The sequence below is a fragment of the Elephas maximus genome, chromosome 11 (assembly GCF_024166365.1).
Source record: "Elephas maximus indicus isolate mEleMax1 chromosome 11, mEleMax1 primary haplotype, whole genome shotgun sequence".
NCBI classification, from domain to species: domain Eukaryota; kingdom Metazoa; phylum Chordata; class Mammalia; order Proboscidea; family Elephantidae; genus Elephas; species Elephas maximus.
In genome coordinates this window covers 81,624,896-81,644,302 of record NC_064829.1, presented here as the reverse complement: position 1 = coordinate 81,644,302, position 19,407 = coordinate 81,624,896, and the positions used below count along the sequence as shown (strand labels likewise).

Below are 19,407 nucleotides of genomic sequence, written 5' to 3'. Positions count from 1 at the left end.
CATCTGTGGAAAGAGAGGATGGAGAAGCTCAAAATCATCAGGCAGAACAAGGCCGGGGCCAACTGTGGAAGAGACCATCAATTACTCACATGCAAATAAAAGCAGAAGCTGAGGAAAATTAGAACAAGTTCACAAGAGCCAAAGTACTTACCTTAAGCACATCCCACCTGAATTTAAAGACCATCTCAAGAATAGATTTGATGCATTGAACACTAACGACCAAAGGCCAGACAAGTTGTGGGATGACATGAAGGACATCATACATGAAGAAAGCAAAAGGTCATTAAAAACACAGGAAAGAAAGGAAAGAGCAAAATGGATGTAAGAGGAGACTCTGAAACTTGCTCTTGAACATAGAGTTGCTAAAGCTAATGGAACAAATGAAGAAGTAAAAGAGCTGAACAGAACATTTCAAGGGGCAGCTCAAGAAGACAAAGTATTATAATGAAATATGCAAAGACCTGGAATTAGAAAACCAAAAGGGAAGAATACGCTCGGAATTTCTCAAGCAGAAAGAACTGAAGAAAGTTCAAGTCTCCAGCTGCAATGTTGAAGGATTCTACTGGCAAAATATTGAACAACGGAAGCATCAAAAGAAGGTGGAAGGAATACACAGAGCCACTGTATCAAAAAGAACTGATTGACGTTCTGTCATTTCAGGAGGTAGCATATGATCAAGAACCAATGGTAATGAAGGAAGAAGTCCAAGCCGCACTGAAGGCATTGGTAAAAAACAAGTCTTCAGGAATTGACAGAATACCAGTTGAGATGTTTCAACACAGATTCAATGCTGGAAGCCCTCACTCGTGTAGGCCAAGAAATTTGGAAGACAGCTACCTGGCCAACTGACTGGAAGAGGTCCATATCTGTGCCAATTCCAAAGACAGGTGATCCAAGAGAATGTGGAAATCATTGAACAATGTCATTAATATCACATGCAAGTAGTATTTTGCTGAAGATAATTCAAAAGCGGTTGCAACAGTACTTCAACAGGGAACTGCCAGAAATTCAAGCTGAACTCAGTAAAGGACATACATTGAGGGATATTATTGCTGATGTCAGATGGATCTTGGCTGAAAGCAGAGAATACCAGAAAGATATTTAGTTGTGTTTTATTAACTATGCAAAGGCATTCGATGGTGTGGACCATAAAAAATTATGGATAACATTGTAAAGACTAGTAATTCCAGAACACTTAATTGTGCTCATGTGGAACCTGTACACAGACTATGAGGCAGTAATTGCAACAGAACAAGGAGATACTGCATGGCTTAATGTCAGGAAAGGTATGCATCAGGATTGTTTCCTTTCACCATACTTTTTCAACCTGTATGCTTAGTGAATAATCCGAGAAGCTGGACTGTATGAAGAAGAATTCCACATCAGCATTGGAGGAAGTCTCATTAATAACCTGTGTTATGCAGATGTCACAACCTTGCTTGCTCAAAGTGAAGAGGACTTGAAGCACTTACTGATGAAGATCAAAGACTACAGCCTTCAGTATGGATTATACCTCAACATAAAGAAAATAAAAATCCTCACGACTGGACCAATAGCAACAACATGATAAATGGAGAAAAGATTGAAATTGTCAAGGAGTTCATTTTACTTGAACCCAGAATCAATGCTCATGGAAACAGCAGTCAAGAAATCAAATGACATATTGCATTGGGCAAATCTGCTGCAAAAGACCTCTTTAAAGTGTTCAAAAGCAAAGATGTCACTTTGAGGACTAAGTTGTACCTGACCCAAGCCCCGAGGTTTTCAATCACCTCATAGGCAATCAAAAGCTGGACAATGAATAAGGAAAACCAAAAAAGAATTGATGTGTTTGAATTATGGTGTTGGTGAGGAATATTGAATATACTATGGACTGAAAGAAGAACTAACAAATTTGTCTTGGAAGAAGTACAACCAGAATTCCCCTTAGAAGCAAGGATGGCAAGACTTCGTCTCATGTACTTTGGACATGTTATCAGGAGGGACCAGTCCCTGGAGAAGGACATCATGCTTGGTAAATTAGGGGGTCCGTGAAAAAGAGGAAGACCTCAATGAGATGGATCGACACAGTGACTGCAACAATGCGCTCAAACATAGCAACAATTATGAGGATGGCACAGGACCAGGCAGTGTTTCATTCTGTTGTACATAGGGTCGCTATGAGTTGAATCCCTACTCAAGGGCACATAACAACAACAGCAACAATGACAAACAAGTTCCCTGATGAGAATTTGTATTTCTATTCGATATACTAAATCATAATTTACATCTTAACAAGACCCCCAAATGATTCTTATGCATAGCTTCCTGAGAATGTGTTAGAAATGCAAATTCTCAGCAGGTGACTTGCTAGAAATACAAATTCTCTGCAGAGGTTTGTACAGGAAACTTGCTTGTCCTAAGCCCTGCCTGTTTGTAGCTGCTGATCCTGGTGATGACTTGCTCCTCTCAAACACCTCCATTTCCTTGTTGCCTCAGCTCAGTCCATAGTTGCTCACCCTCTTTTTTTTTCACCTGATCCAGTGAAGTCTAAAAGGCTTATCTTGCCCGATATTTAAATCAAGAAGGAGCATAAATGTTTGTTAAGATAGTGGGAGAAGAAGAGAAAATGGAGGAGGCAGGAGGGAGACAAGAGTGAAGGAAGAGAGCCCCAGAGTCAGAGAACATGATGGAGGAAAGAAGGGGACACAGAAGAAAAGAAAAACATGAAGGACCTGAGGCTTGGTGGATTTTGAAGTGAGGGTTAGTCTGAGGTTGTGTCCTGCTTTTTACTTGGGACGCGAGACTGTGCAATTCCCTGGATTTTGGGGTGCTTGGCCCCTGTTTAACTACTTTCAGAGCTCTCTATACACTGGAATCTCCAAATCTCTGGTCTAGACTTGAGAAGTTGCGAGTGCCCTTTGCATAGGAGGAATGTAAGCAGTCTGTGAGAAAACTGTTCACAGGGTTGAAACCACAAGAATCAAGCCCAAAAGACTCCAAAGTCTGGGTGCAATCATGCTGGACTTGCTCCCTAGGGTGACACTTCTATTGCTCTATGACAGTAAGAGAAGGAGGGCCTGGAAGAGCTGTGGTGACTAGGTGCCCTCAGGACATGAGAACGTTCCGCATGGGGCTCAGCAAGCGCGTCAGCAAACGAAGGACTTCCGCACGGGGCTCAGCAAGCACGTCAGGGACTGAGGGATTTCCACATGGGGCTCAGCAAACACAGTGGCACTCCTGGATTAAATAAATTAGGAATGAAGCAAATGGATATTAGTGGTAACACGAATGCCGATACAGTTACATTTGATGAAGACCAAAACAAACATTTTGGTGTTTCTTTGATATGAAAAATAATGAGCCTATGAAGAGTGAATTATTTGAAATTACTGGAAACAATGTATATTATTTCAGTGAATGATGCCCGTTTGTATGTATCTCCTGACTAAACACAAATTGATGTTGATGACTGTGACTTTTATCTTAATCAAGTTTATGAGTTTTATGTGAATCATTTTAAATCAAATTGTCAGCCGTTCCTGCACACAACAGCCTGTGGCTTCCAGAAAAAGCTGAGATGATTTTCATCATCTGTGCGAAGACGACGACTGGTTTGTGGAGAAATCGATACCTGTTCCTTTCGCAGTCTCTACTGGCAGGGAGTCATGTGCCTCGCTCAGCATTTATTTCTTGCTAGCACTTATTTCCCCTTCAAAACAATGTTGACACTTTTCACTTAAGTAAGTGAACGTTCCTCTTTCTACATACTCACCTGGTGGGAATAATCAGCGACGATGAACAATTTCTCAGACATGTGACTCTTGGTTGGATTAGAGTGTGTCGTTGTGTGCTGCTGAGTCGATTCTGACTCATAGCGACCCCATGTGACATAGTAGAACTGCCCCACAGGGTTTTCTTGGCCGTAATTTTTATGGGAGCAGATTGCCAGGTTGCTGTCCTGCAGAGCTGCTGATGGGTTCCCGTTGCCAACCTTTTGGTTAGCAGCCAAGTGCTTAACCATTGCACCACCAGAGCTCCTTAGAGTGTCATTATCGACAAAATAATAATTTTGGTCCTTCTCTTCATTCATTTTGGTGCCACTATGTCCGTGATTTGATGCTATAAAACATATCACGTAATAGTTACTTCGAGCAGTAAACGCAGCTATCAATACCAATTGCATAGAATAAAATCAGAGTTCCCTATTATAAGGTGACTTTGACTGTTTTAACTAAGCTTTAATTTTGGTATGCTTTCTTTTTTTTAAAAAAAATTTTTTTTTTCTTTTTTTAATTCCTCAGATTTCAAAGTAATAAATGGAATTGTTACCTGTTAAACACCTTACGATGTATTGGTATTTCTGTGAACTGTTTCCAAAAGGTCGGCAGTTTGAATCTACCAGGCACTCCTTTGGAAACACTATGGGGCTACTTTGTCCTGTAGGGTCACTATGAGTTGGTATCAACTCAGTGGCAATGGGTGGGTTTGGTTTTTTGGTTTATAGGCATTTCTAAGGTTTGGTTTGCACAGTTTTTTTTTTTTTTTAAAATTTTTATTGTGCTTTAAGTGAAAGTTTACAAATCAAGTCAGTTTCTCATACAAAAAGTTATACACACTTTGCTATGTATTCCTAGCTGCTCTCTCCCTAATGAGACAGCACATTACTCCCCTCCACCCTGTATTCCCCATGTCCATTCAACCGGCTCCTGTCTCCCTCTTCCTTCTCATCTTGTCTCGCCTCCAGACAGGAGCTACCCACATAGTCTTATGCGTCTACCTGAGCCAAGAAGCTCACTCTTTAACAGTATCATTATCTATCTTATAATCCAGTTCAATCCCTGTCTGGAGTTGGCTTTGGGAATGGTTCCAAAATTAGGCTAACAAAGGGTCCAGGGACCATGACCTCCAAGGTCCCTCTAGTCTCAGTCAGACCATTAAGCCTAGTCTTTTTAGGAGAACATGAGATCTGCATCCCACCGTTCTCTTGCTCCATCAGGGATTCTCTGTTGTTAACACACAGTTGTTGAGAACGCACTGTCCTCTAAGTATGGTGCTAAGAGCTGGAGATGATACAAAAAAAAAAAAAAGGAACCACTTCTATGAATAGCCTAAGGGACGGGGAGAGACACTGATAGTTGCTATATAACTAAGCATGCCAGGTATTGTCAAAACACCTTCGATATGTTTTCAGGTAATCCTTCTAAAAACCATATGAGGTTGAGGGTGGCGTCCTCACATTATAATTAGAGATGAGGAACCTGAAATGTAGAAGGAAAAGTTATCAGAAAGGCAGCATAGGTAACGGTCAGCACCCAGGATTTGAAAATCACAGGTCTGGGTTCATAATCTTGGTTTCAACTTATGCCAAACTCCAACCAAACCCATTGCCACGGAGTCAATTCTGACTCACAGCGAGACTAAAGGACCCAGTAGAGCTGTCCCATTGGGTTTCCAAGGCTGTAATTTTTACAGAAACAGACTGCCTCATCTTTCTCCCTAGGAGCAGCTGGTGGGTTCAAACCACTGGCCTTTTGGTTCACAGCTGAGTGCTTTAACTGCTATACCACCAGGGCTCCTTCCAAACTCATGCAGAGCCTCTTAATTACAGATGTGGTTGGTTGCCTCCTGCAGTGGGCTGAGCAGTGGCCTCCAAAAAGATATGTCTGTGTCTTAATCCCTGGAACCTGTGAGTATCTTACATGGCAAAAGATGTGATTAAGTTAGGGATCTTGAGAGCTGGGCCCTTAAGGCAATCACATGTATCCTACAAGACAGACACACAGAGCCTGTGTAAGACAGACACACAGAGGAGAAGGTGCTGTGAAGTTGGAGAGATTGGAGTGATGTAACAAGTCAAGGAATGCCTGGAGCCACCAGGAGCTGGAAGAGACAAGGAAGGATTCCTTCCTAGAACCTCCAGAGGACTGTGGACCTGTGGACACCTTGGACTTGTAGACTTAAGAACTGTGTGAGAATAAATTTCAGTTGTTTTAAACCACCAAGCTTTTGGTGTCTGTGTTATAACAAATGCCCTTTTTGGCTTAAGGTTACATTGTACAGTTTCTAACAAGATGGAAAAAAATCTAAAAGTAGGTTTTTCTGGCTTATTTTTGCACAAAATAAAAACCATACTTCCTTTAGGGTGCTTCACAGAGGGTTGACATTTATATGTTGTTGTGTCTAAATCACCGTGTCTGAGGGACCATTGTCAGTGATTGTGGACAAGAAATTGTATTTTTCATTGTTTTCTGTTGTTGATTTATTAAGAAGTGTTTTAATCTCCCTGTGATTTTGAATCCTTATTTTATATTAATATATGTTAGTAATTTTGTGAGATGTAGCCAATTGATGTTTATAAAATGATAAGCAGGAAAATGTATTCATAATTATAAATACTGATACACTAAAAATAGTGAACAGCAGAATGAAGTCAGTGGATTTAGATTCAATGTGTATGTGTGCGTGTGTGTGCATGCACACATATGGTCTCTACCTCTCTGTACATAGTTGATTCTCAGCATCTGTGGTAGTTATGTTCAATAAAGTTGTCTTGAACACTGTTTTTGTTAGGTGCCGTCGGGTCAATTCCAGCTCATAGCGACCCTGTGTACAGCAGAACAGAACACTGTCCTATCCTGTGCCATCCTCACAATTGTTGCCGTTTGAGCCCATCGTTGCAGCCACCGTGTCAATCCATCTCATTGCGGGTCTTCCTCTTTTTTGCTGATCCTCTACCAAGCACGATGTCCTTCCCCAGGGACTGACTGATCCCTCCTGATAACATGTCCAAAGTACAAGAGATGAAGTTTTACCATCCTTGCTTCTAAGGGGCATTCTGGCTGTACTTCTTCCTAGACAGATTTGTTCTTCTGGCAGTCCATGGTATATTCAACCTTCTTCACCAACACCATAATTCACTAGATTAGTGAATACCGAATCACTACTCCAGGGGAAATACAGGGTTAGGTAGGTTCCTGTGAGCCTCCGGTCCCAACATTTTTATCAACTTATCAATACTTTGTGTTTCTGTTTAAAGATTTCTTATTTAATGTGTGCTGTTGATTCATTAACATTGAATGCACATCCAACAGCACTATAACTCATGCCTGAACAAAGCTTATCTAACCCACATATTTTCTCCATGAGGCACACCATAGCCTTCCAGCGTTTCAGAACACAAACCAGCACTTCAGCACTATGCTGGGGGCGTATTTTTAACAGTGAAATCTCCAACAAATAGCACAAAAATGTGGAAGATCTTGGCAGAAAACATACTGCACATAGAGAACTTGTTTACAATAGGAGAGCTGAGACAAGAAGGCAGAGTGTCACCTGTCCCTCCTCAGCCAGGGGTGTGCTGGATGGCTCAGACTTTTCCTTCTCTGCACATACCTGGAGGAGCCTTGATGGCACAACGGTTAAGTACTCAGCTGCTAACTGAAAGGCTGACTTTTGTACCCACAAGCACCTCTGCTGAATAAAGAACTGGTAATCTGCTCTCATAAAGATTAAAAAAAAAAAAAAATTTTCAGCCTTGGAAATCCTATGAGGCAGTTCTACCCTGTCAGATAGGGCTGCTGTAAGCTGTAATCAACTCAATGGCAATGCGTTTGTGCATGCCTGTGAGTTGCTAGGTAAGGGCCATGAGTATGGATTTTAGGGTTCCAAATAGAGTGAGTAGGCCAATTCACAGAGTCCATGAGTAATGGGGATCAATTGTGTACATGTATAAAGCCTGTCATATATGAAGGGATCATTGTGCGAACAGTACTTTGTGGGATGTCCTTATTTTTGGTGTAGTATTTGGGACCCTTGATTTAGGTTCTTGAAAACAGTGCCTTCAGCCTCAGGGCCTCAGCTGGTTCTCCGGCTGCTTCTTCCAGAGACAGTTTGGGGACAGAAGAGGTGGGAGGTGGAGGATGAATCCAGGTGTCACAGTCCCCTCTCCAGGGGTGTGTCTGTGCCCCTCACACTGCTACCTCCTGTCAGAACACGAAGCTGTGTTCCTCACAGAGGGCTCCTGAATTGAAGTCAGACTCCAATTCCCTAGGTCTGGGGTGGGGTCCCAGAGCGTGCATTTCTAAGAAGTTCTCAGGTTATGGGGTGCTGCTGGCGTGGCCTCACACATTTGAAAGAACTGATCTAAAGCAGACAGACCAAGGGACACACATGTTGGATTACCCAGCTGAACCAACATAGTCTCTTGTTGACTGGTTTACTCAATATTAACAGACACTCCAAAGACAGTATTTTGGGGCACTGGAGACACAAAAGTTATGACTGGTTCCTCCCGTACTGCCCCCTGCCTCCCCGCCCTGTGTGCCTGTGTATGTGAGACAGAGAACTTCTCAGCCTTTTAAATGTTGACATTCCAGTTGAGGATAACAATACTGAAATTTAATATCCTACTGGAATGAAGAGGGAACAAAACGGTTAACAGACAAGGCCAGTCATTGAAAATGGTTACTCAGGCAGTGGAGACAAAGGTCTTTGCTATGTTTCCAAATGTTTGAAATTTTTCACAATTAGAATTAAAAAATAAATGGAATTAAGCAGGAAAAGACTGCCTGGGGTTCCTTCTAGCTGAATGCCCTACAATTTCAGGCACTATCAGAAATCCCCTACAGGCAGCTCTGAAGGACGAACAGCCGCCTTCTGGGAGACCCTCAACATTCTGAGGTACCACAGACCTGCCAGCGCAAGCAGTACTTTAGACAGACATGGTGGGATCTTTTGAGTCAAGGTCACTTTCCCGAAACCTCCAGTAAATACTCTGAATAAAACAGAGTGTCTGCATCAGCACCAGCAACACACGTCCACCAGCTGACCCTCACTTAATCTCCATGTCTCCCTGGCAGTATGAACCCCCAGAGCGCATGCTAGAGGGCCATCCCCGGGTGCCCTCTCAGCCCAGGCACTTGTGCCCGCCAGCTCACCCACACCCGTAACAGCCCTACACACCTGTTAGAAAAGCTGGGGGAGGACCCAAGCCCCTGATGGTGGAATGAGTGCATTCCCATCATGCACAGTGTCTCCAACTCACAAGAGGGGCATGTGCGACAGATGACCAGAGTACTGTACGGTGCACAGCCTTTTAGGGCTGCTGAGGAGTGCATTCAACTCTTGGCTCGCTGTAGCTCTCAAGTGTCTTCACCTGCTCATCTCGGATCAGACTCTAAACTATATGGACGACAGCTGCTTCTGAAATCCCTCTGCTGGTTTTAATTTTATTTTGAAGATTTTATACAGTGATACGATATACAAAAAAGATAAAATACTAAAATCCATTTTATTTACGTGGTGTAAAGTCTCCAATAACAGAAGCTTCTCACTATGAAAGATATTAAGTGGGACAGACATACTGTCCATGGTTGACAACTTGATAACATAAAACATGCTCTGTATTTCATGATTTTTCAGTATACAAGGAAATCTCTAGTTTGTGTGACACAGTGAGTATCTGTTGCCTGTCTCACTCAAACAGGCTCTGAAAGAGAGCATGATGATCGGAGTGGGAGCTGGCCCCACTCAACTTCTAGCAGGAAATACTGCGCTGGCCTGCTCTTCTAATGTCTCAGGATCGATTATCTTCAACGACAATCATTCTTCCAGGGTAGGCTTCAACTTCTACAAAAATGTAGTGGAACTCATATCCCCCACTCTCTGGGTTCTGAAAAAAAGGCATTTCAAGGCATTAGTTTTCTGCGCAGGACTTTAAACAGTATCAAATGCAGAGCCCCCCCGACCCCTGGCCTGCACCTCCTTCACTTCCGGGTGCGTGTGCCCAGTGTCCCCCACCCCAGGCCTGCACCTCCTTCACTTCCACGTGCACGGTCCCGTGCTTCCCTGGCTCCGAGCCCTCGATGTAGAACTTGAGGCGCATGTGCTGTAGGCCATCTTTGACGTACTCGATGAAACTGTCGAGAAGACATGAACGGACATACGTCTAAGTTCCTTCGTTGAGAAACAGTTCGGAGTTTTCCAAACATAGGACGTGACAGTACCTGACATGGTGCCGTCTCCCGCGTCGTGTCATCTCCCCATAGCCTTTGATTGGCTCACCAAAAACACCTATCACCTGGAGAAGGACAAGGCTTTCTTCGATACATGCCATTTTTTTAAAGCTTCCTTTGTTGTCAGGTGCCCTCAAGTCGATTCTGACTCACAGTGACCCCTCCCGACAGAGAACTATTCTGTAGGATTTTCTTGGCCGTAATCTTTACTGGAGCATATTGCCAGGCCGTTGTTTGGCAGTACCACTGAGTGGGTTCAAAGCACCAACCTTTAGGTTTTGAGTGTAAATGGTGCCACCCAGAAATATTTTCTCACAAACCGAGAGGTTTATTTTGGGGGGGGGGGGTCAGTAAGCCTGGGCTCCTCCAAAAATAAGAAAACTGGAAAAAAAAGGTTATGCAAAAATCATCCCATAAGTAATTTCAAAAAAGATTTCATGCACAGAGATTAAAATAGGGAGCTTGTAATATTAAATGTAGCTTCAGACTAATGTGGGTTGAAGCGAAGCTGTTTCCACTCTCCTTACAAAAAAGAAACGCCACAAATGAAGTGTTTACAAGCTTGTTTAATATTTCATAGTTTGAAAAAGAAACGTCTCAATGTTTTTCTTGACATTGAATTAATGGGATGTCTTATGAGTCGAAACTGACTCAATGGGATGCAACAGTACTAAAAACTGGTTGCCTGGGTGGTGCGAATGGTTAAGTGCTCGCCTACTAGCCTGAAGGTTGGCAGTTTGAACCCACCCAGAGGTGCCTCAGAAGACAGGCTTGGCAATCTGCTCCTGAAGGTCACAGCCTTGGAAACCCCATGGAGTCATTCTATTCTGCACACACGGCATTGCCATGAGTTGGAGCTGACTCGATGGTAACTAACAGCAACAGTACTAAAAACTAGGAGACCAAAGTGATTTTTTAAGAAATTAAACCCAGTAAAAAAAAAAAAAAAAATCTTATAATAATGATACATTTAAAACAAACCAGGTCTAGAGGCGTGAATCTATGATTCCTAACAGGGAAAGTTAAAACAAGGTGGAAACAGAGCTTTTTATTGAACTTAAAAAGCAATCACTTTGGAACCCTCTGTAAAAAACACAAATGTGTTATCATACCAAGACAAATATTGGCCTTAATTATATAAAAATGCTATTTTCTCTTTCTGTTGAGGATTTTCAGTATCACATTTTTCAGGTGTAAATAAAGAGGTGTATGTGTACAATGGTATAAATTTAAGAACTGTGTAGCTGCAACAAATGTAACAATTGTTCACATAATTCACTTCAAACGATTAAACACGCCAGTATCACAATATTACGTCTGTTTTTCAAGCAGGCACGATGCCTGGCCCAGAGTAGACCCTTAATGCTTACAATGTTAAAAATTTATTATTTCTAGAGCTCTTTTAGGTAGCAAATTAAGTTATGAGTTTAATAATATCCCACTTTGTGTGTTTATTCTGTAGTTTTGTTTAAATGCTGAAAGATCTACGAAAGGCTGAATTTGTGAATAAATTGGCAGCTCTTTGTAGAGACGCTGCCTTACGTGTAATAGTGCTACTCCCACATTTGCTCTTCTCGTCTGCAAAGACTGCTCTTTCTTGGGCATAGTTTGGATTCCCTGTCACTATGGTGGGAATCTTCTTCACTCCCGGCTGATTTTAAACTTCCTCAGGGACACTGCTCCAGCCCCACCTCCTTCCCCTGGCTCCCATGTGGCCCAGAGTCCAATTACAAGACAAATTAGTAGACTGAAAAAAGAAGGATGCCAGAAAACATTGGCTTCTGCAGTTTCCTCCCTGCCATAATGAGAGTAGCACAGCACTCAATGGGGGCAGGCAGACTGGGCTACTGAAGTGATTTTCGGGTCTTTATCTTCCCCATCAATAGCAGATACATATTTTACGTTTCTTTGGTATTATTCCTTGGCTTGTGTGCGAAGAACAGCCTTGATATTTATAGTGCTCTCTGTTATTTTCCAAGTTACAGAATTTTCAGTGAGTGGTATTGTTCAATGCTAAGCTTTACAAGTTACAAGGGCTTTTTATCTGTGACCGGAAGGCTATCATATCAAGCATTCCTTTCGGACAGGATCCCTCAAAGAAACGAGGCAGTCTTCCCATACGTCTACTTCTTCCAGGGCACGGTTTAAGCCGGTTGTGGTTAAGAGTGTTTAAGACTTGGAATCAGATAAATTCGGGTTCAGGTTCTGGCCTGCCTGCTTCCTAGCGCAGTGCCTTGTAAAGTCTCAGCTTCCCCTTCTGTAAACTGGGACAATATATGGTAAAATACATGGTACCCAACTTAAATGCTTCTGTGAGATTTAATGAAGACAATTCGTGGGAGCACTAAGCATAGTGTTTGGCATCTAACATGCTTTCAGTAAGTGTCAACCATGCTATTATGTTCATGAACCAGAAACTGATCACAAGCTTAACAGTTTATATTCCAAGCATTTAAAATCTATGAACAACCGGTAACATGACTCTCTCCTGTACAATCAGGATGAAAACAAACGTACACTTATCTTTGGTTGTCTTAATCAAAGCGTTCTGAACTATTGAATAAAGATGTGGTAACAATCATAACTCAACGACTTTATTAGTATGTAAATTTCACTAGTGTCAGAACTGGCACTTGAACTCTGCCCACCTCCTTCCCCTGACATTGTCACCCATCATCAGAGCCTGTGGAGCTCAATCTTGAGAACTAACCTCGGGATGTGATCTGCATTTCTCTAAGGCTTTCCCATATATCTTACTAGGGCTGCCCGAAGAAAAAAGTTCTCTAAAAATCACGTAGAACAAGCCACCTGAAAATCACAGGAAAAGAAGATGAAGCAAAGCCAGAGAAAGACAAAATACGAAGTTAAAAAGATAGGCAAGGTCATTATACTTGCTGTTCTTCCCAACCTGTAATGCTGATTCCAATAAGCACCACTATTAAGTAGGTAAAATCTCTTCCAGCTTCTTTCACTGTAAAAAGAAAACGACAATGAGTCCCATGTGTGCCAGGTGTAACCAAGAACGCACAGGGCTCCAGAGTTTCCAGCAGAGGAAATACGGACTGTGAGCTAAATGAATGGCATCCTGCCCATGTCCGGACCACCTGTTTTTGAACTTCCCTGTGAATCAGAGCCACCTGAAGACACTTTTTGGAAGAACAAATTTCCAGGCCTGACCTCAGCAGAATTCTGGGAGCAGAGCCTAGCAATCTACATTTGTATTTTATATTATACTGATATTGTAATTTTAATATCTAAGGCGCCCTACTGACGAAATGGTTACGAACTCAGGCTGCTAACCAAACGGCTGGCAGTTTGAATCCACCAGTGGCTCCACGGAAACCCTATGGGGCAGTTCTATTCTCTCATAGGGGTGCTATGAGTCGGAATCGACTTTATGGCAATGGACTTGGTTTTTTTTTTTTTTTTTTTTTGCACATACTAAGGATGAGGAAACTCTCTTACTGTATGATCCAGCCCTCTCAGAGGTCACACAGAACACAGGTTTGCTGTTCGTGGATTAAGGCTGGCTTTGTCAGTCTGAGGCAAAGGATGAAAATAGGCCTCAAGTCTCCACAGTCAGGAACTTTCCCGCCCTGCCACTCCCCTCCAGTTGGTGCATAAAATAAAAACAGACCTGAATTTAGATCAGGAGTTTGACCAGCCAGAAAGATCTGTGAATGGAACAGATTTAGGACATGAATCTGCACGTGATATTGTACTAACAAATGTGCATGATATTGCATATGGATTAAACAGAAGTCTGAGAGCTAAAGCAATTCCACAGGACACTGTCGTGGGACAGTGTATATGTCTGTCCGTCCATCTCTACTTATTGATCCGTCTGCAAAGAGCTTTGACATTACAGCACTTTAGCATTATACTACAATACAACCACACTTTTTCACTGATGCTGAAAGAGTGAATCACCTCCTGGTGTTACTTTTACAATTCATTCACATTATAAACACAGACTTCCTAAATATCAACCTCTTATGAAATTTTTTTCTTCATAAAATTAAAATGCTCACAGATGTTTTTGTTTTTTCTTGGTTTATGCATTTTACAAAATAAGCAAATTTACTTTTATATAAAACAACACTTACTTAGAAGTACTCTTTAACATAACACATTTTCAAATTTTCAGTTCAGACTCTTAAAAGATGTGACTCAACAGAAAAATTGCATCTGACAAATTTGTATAATTCACTGGACTGATCCAAACAGTAACTGTCACCACAAACCCAATCTCCTCAGCAGGGTTCAGTAGTTGAGAAGCCTACAATGAGAACATCTCATTTTCTTCTTTGTTAATGTCCAAAAATAAACTTGATACATATCAACTGCAGTTGTGTGCCAAGCCCCAAGTTGAGAACACAATAGGGAGCCATCTGCCTGGCTGCCTGAATCAGGCCACTGGCTTCAATCCCCTGGATCCCTGACTGTCGCCTCCCTTACATTCATTCCTGCCTTGCTCAGGGCATGTGGAGACCCTGTCCCCTACTCATGTAGCACAAACTTTTACTGTGTATCCACCTGTGTAAAGCCTTGCACTGAACATTATCCAGGCTCTACAGATTTCAGGTCTACGTTTTAAGCGTTAACCTTATAGCTGTTTCCCATGGAAGCTGTTCACTGCCTACCTTCCTCCTCCTGGACCTTTGAGACCTCACACCTTCGTGCATACAGCCCTCACTCACGCCCTCTGTTTCTGCAATCCTCTACCCTCCTGTAGTGGGTGTTATGGTGTGCCAGCCAGACTTCTTCAGGACTGGGCGCTTACTCCTGGCTGCGTCCCTCTCTGGGAACTGCCTTCATCCAAGGAAGCCTTCTCACCAAAGTCAGGCCCCTGCAAAATTTTAGTATGACATTCAAAGCACACGTAGTATTATGGAAATAATAAGTTTCAATTGCTTTCTTTGTCTCCTTTGTCCTTAATTACCTTTTCTACAAATTACTTGTAAAACGAAATAAATACAAAATTAAGTTTAAAATGCCTTATTTGTGAAGCCTTCTCTGACTCTTCGTAACAAATTATGTATCATCCTTCCTACTTTATATGTACGTACTGTTACTGCATGTTATCACACTGAGGGCAAGGGACGTTTTGGACATCTTTAATTCTGCAGTATAGACTCTAACTCAGTACATAGGCATAACAGTTGTCGCTCAGTAAGTGAGCAGAACTACATATGGTTTTCCTTACTGTTTATGATTCAATAATTTCTTTCCTATTTATTCTATCCAATTATTCTTTATTATATGCTCTCTATTACTCTTTCTAGGAGCCCTGATGGCCCAATGGTTAAGCGCTCAGCTGCCAACTGAAACATCAGTGGTTCGAACCCATCAGCAGCACCACAGGAGAAAAAACCTGACAATCTACTTCTGTAAAGATTATAGCCTAGGAAACCCTATGGGGCACTTTTACTCTGTCACATGAGATTGCTGAGCTGGGATCGATTCCATGGCACCTACTGATAACAAAATGTTCTTTCTTTGTCGCACAACTAATTTGCTTTTTTCACTATCGTTTCATGCTCTATTTTCTTCCCAAGACGTTATTTGTGTGTAAAATTCCTTTGCCACAGCCAATAGTACTTAACACCTGTCCAAGTACTGAGTATAAAGGGGTATTCAAGAAACATTTGTGAATAGCTGTGACCTGGATATTAGGAAAAAAGAAAAATTCATGTTTAATTATCAGTTGTGTGATCTTGGGGGAAGTATGCCTCATACACAAAACAGAAGAGAGCTAATGTCCACCTGAAAGAGATTCCAACGAGATTTCATACTTTAAAATATGTAACGTTTAAATTTTACATAGCTTCTATCACACCAGGACTAACACAAGTTGAGAGAAATTTTCTAGACGTAATGCAACCAAGTTATATCAAATTCAAGATCAACTTGTAAATCTGGGATTGAATTTGTGAAGAAAATTGGTAGGCCTATATTCTGATTGTAACGTGCTTAACAATTCCACCTTTTAGTTCGTGTGCGAATTTTACATTTTTAGCATTGAACTTTGTGTAAAAGGGCACTGGTGGCTTTTGCCACGTTTGTGACGGAATGATGGTTACTGGACGCCTCCTTTTTACCTTTCTGTGACGTTGAGACATCGGTCTCCCTTCTCGGACTTCTATGCACAGACACTTGTTTGCTGCCGTCCTCCTTTGCTCTCTGTAGGCCCCGTCCCTGCGTCCAGATGGTTCTCGGGATGACCCCAAGGATACCTCTGGGCCGCACAGTTTTGTTCTGCTCTGGCAGCCACCATTTCAAGCTGGGCTCAGTCCTCAAGGAAGCTTTGTTAAGCACGAAGTGGGGCCAACACAGTCGCGCCGCTGGGGACCTGTGCAGCTTCTCCGTATGCTGCACAGCTCGCAAAAGAGTACAAATCATGGTCACAGGGTGCTGCTCCCCCTGGGGACGGGGCCAACTACAACCAGCAAAGCTTCACCGCCCACTGCACACACATAAGACACGGGCTGGTCCACACATCCACACCAGGATCCCGTAAGGCGTGTCCAGAAAACACGGCTGCCCCAGGAGCGTTGTTAGGATGGAGGCCTCGAGAAGAAGGCCGAGGTCGCCCTCCCTTCGGCTCTTTGTGCTTCAGCTGAAGCCGCCCTGGTTTCCTTTTACGCGGACATTCCCTTTCTCCCCGCCATGCCTTCGCACAGCAGCCTGGGACCTGTGCGGAATTCTGGGAACAGTAGTTCGAGGACATGCGCTCTCAGAACAATTGCCACGGTGTGAAGCACAACGGACTGCGTCTCCCATAATGCACGGCGGGCTACGCGCCCTGGCCCTTCCAACGCTCCCAGGCTCCCTCGCGCGAGCCGTCGCGACTGCGCACTGGGAAAAGCCGAGACGGGGGGGCCGTGCTTGGGGGAAATCTCGCACCTCGGTCGCGCGTGGTTTAAGCAAACCTGTTAATACTTTACAGAAATCAAATTAGCAATTACATACGGCATGGTCTAATTGGGGCTCTGTGTAACTTAGGAGCTGGTCATTGAGTCTTGGCGTTTCAGATTCTCTAGCACTCTCCTGCCCGCCGCAGAGGCCGTGTGTGAGAATCCTCTCTGGGGATGCTCGCGGCGTCGCAGTCCCGAGTTCCCTAAGCCCTCACAGCCGCTCCCAAACGGAGAAGAGTTCGGCTATCCCGGGGCCTACAGGATGGCGGCGTGTGCAGAAGTCGACTTGGAAGTTTCTAGAACGCTGCTGCAGGCGCACTTAGGGGCGGTGTCGGCTCCGGTCCCGCCCCCGAGTCGGCGCAGCGGCGCGGGAGTGCGGTCTCCATGGCGACCGGACGCGGCTGGGCCCCGCGGCAGCTCTTGCGCTGTCCTGGCCTCGGGCCTCCTGCGGGGGTCACTGGGCTCAGGTGACGGTCGGGGCGTGGTGGGTGAGCGCCTGGGGGCCGCGAGGGACACCCTTAATCGCCCGCGTCGGCCCGCGGTCCTCATTGATCTGTAGGAGTTCCCGTGCTTGCAGGGCGCGCGCTGCTCGCATTAAGGCGGGGAAGTCTCAAACTCGGAAACGCTGGGTATCCCATTATGTAGCTGCAAAGGGAATGCCTTTTCGCGTTCCCTTCACTCACAGCTACTAGGTTCCGTGGGACGGGCGGGGGGGAGGGAAGGGAACACGCTGGGAGTCTCTTGTCATCTTAAGTCACCTATCCGGGGAGGCGTGCACGTGCGCACGCAGGTGTAGACCTCTAGTCTGCCTTCGCACAGCTGAGACGTCCCGTAGGTCATGGTGCTCTCTGCTCTCACGTAAGCACTCTCGCTATTCTGGGGCCAGAAAATCGCCTCTTGTCTTTTTGTGACGTTACAACCCAGGGAAGTAGAATCTGCTCATAGAAGCCTTTTGGCGAGCGACACTTTAGGTTTCCTCTTGTGCCTAGGATTTGTGAACAGCTACTCACCACCCCTAAGCCTCTGGCAGGCAGGCAGGCTGCCATTCGGATCTCGAGTCTAAGTCCTCGTTTCTGAGCGCATACCGTTGGTGCTCCTTTTGGAGAGCCGCAGCAGGGGCTCTCAGACTGCTTTGCCCTGTCTTCCTCTGGAAGAGCTGGGGCTTGCGCCTGTCGTGCTCATCTCTGCTCTGTTATTCTTGGGGTTTCCTCACAGAGGGAAAGGCACCTTGGAAGGGTGAGGCAGGGCTTTGAACCAGCTCTGGTTGGAACCCCTGCTGAGAATTAGCATGTTTAACACGTTCCCAGGAAGTTATGCATAAGAATTTTCTGGGGCTCTTGTTAAAATGCAGGGTCCGATTACTGAATCAGTATATCTGGGGTGGAAACGTAAATTCTCAGCAGGGGTTTGAGCCAGAACGAACTGTTTCGAAGCCCTGGAGTGATGTAGGTAGGGGATGGGGGCTGCAACTGATTTCCCAAAGGGTCTTCAGCTCAACTCAGAAGGGTAATGGCTCATTTCAAAAAGAAGTAAAATGGCCCAGTAGGTCAGAAGTATAAAAGTGCTACCATGGCACCTTGTCAGAGCCCTCTCATTTTATCCTGAGCTGTTCTTACCTCTGTAACCATCACCCCTCTTAGTTTACCAGGTGGAGGGATAATCCCAAGAACAATTGGCATGCTTTTTTTGTATTTTAGGGGGTGAGGTAATTTTTCCTGGTTCATTTTTTTTCAAAATTTTCAAATTTTATTATGTACTATTGTGTTCTGAAAAATACCGTTTTTTTCCTTTGAAAATACAGATTACATAATGACTCAAAAAAACCCAGTGCCGTCAACTGCCCCATAGAGTTTACAATGAGCGCCTGGTGGATTTGAACTGCTGATCCTTTGGTTAGCAGCCGTAGCACTTAACCACTATACCACCAGGGTTTCCAATGACTCAAAAGTGAATTTTAATTCTGTTTTTTTTTTTTTTTTTAACAAAGTTTACCCTTTTTACATTTTTTTCCCCCCACTTGCCTTCTTGAAGGTTATAGTGTTTTTGCTTGTAAGGCACCTTGATTTACAGATGTAAAAAGTCATGCATAGTTTGCCTTCTAATAGGCAAGTACCTATGTTTAAGCATTAAAAAAGGATTTTAATTACCAGTTCAACTACTTAGCACTTGTCCCTGAATCTCCAGGACCGTGACCTCTGTGCAGCCCTAGGTCCCTCTTACTTCATTTACCCTGTTTTGGAAGCACAGCCGTGCCCTGTAGTGTCCTGATAATAGATCCAGTTCTTGATTGTGTGGCTGTAATACTAGAAGTACCACAAACCTGTGACAAATAAAATGGTGACAGTGCCTGAAAAAATTATGTAGGAGAGAAACCCTGGAATTTAAATTGGAACCTTGAACTTTAAATCAATTTGCAATTACTAAGATTAGTCTTTATATAGTGCTCTTTTGGGGGGGGTGCAGAATGATTTTATACGATGAATCTTGCATTACTA

General features: G+C 43.6%; 2 protein-coding genes across 7 annotated transcripts in view; one reads left to right on the top strand and one right to left on the bottom strand.

The window, feature by feature from the left end:
* The window catches only part of FBXO15 (F-box protein 15), a 187,360-nt gene that overhangs the window by 69,403 nt on the left and 98,550 nt on the right, over nt 1-19,407 (top strand). Inside the window, exon 1 of one of the 5 annotated variants that reach the window (XM_049899812.1) lies at nt 16,996-17,379. The exons of 1 other annotated variant lie outside the window; for it this stretch is intronic. In XM_049899812.1, coding sequence (XP_049755769.1) covers nt 17,297-17,379 — 83 coding nt within the window. In that variant the 5' untranslated portion in view covers nt 16,996-17,296. Of the gene's footprint in view, nt 1-16,995; nt 17,380-17,691; nt 17,771-19,407 lie in introns of those variants that run through there. 3 more of the 5 variants (XM_049899810.1, XM_049899814.1, XM_049899811.1) reach the window with 3 other exon arrangements.
* Nucleotides 9,253-16,888, bottom strand: TIMM21 (translocase of inner mitochondrial membrane 21). Of its 2 annotated transcripts, none has more exons than XM_049899816.1 (6): nt 16,097-16,888; nt 12,904-12,966; nt 12,706-12,803; nt 9,987-10,060; nt 9,742-9,899; nt 9,253-9,652 (listed from the first exon to the last, which is right to left on the bottom strand). In XM_049899816.1, exons 1-6 carry the CDS (start codon nt 16,395-16,397, stop codon nt 9,630-9,632), a joined length of 717 nt encoding a protein of 238 aa, XP_049755773.1. In that variant the 5' UTR covers nt 16,398-16,888; the 3' UTR covers nt 9,253-9,629. The 2 variants fall into 2 exon arrangements, with proteins under 2 accessions (XP_049755773.1, XP_049755772.1); XM_049899815.1 differs by having other exon boundaries at nt 9,794-9,899.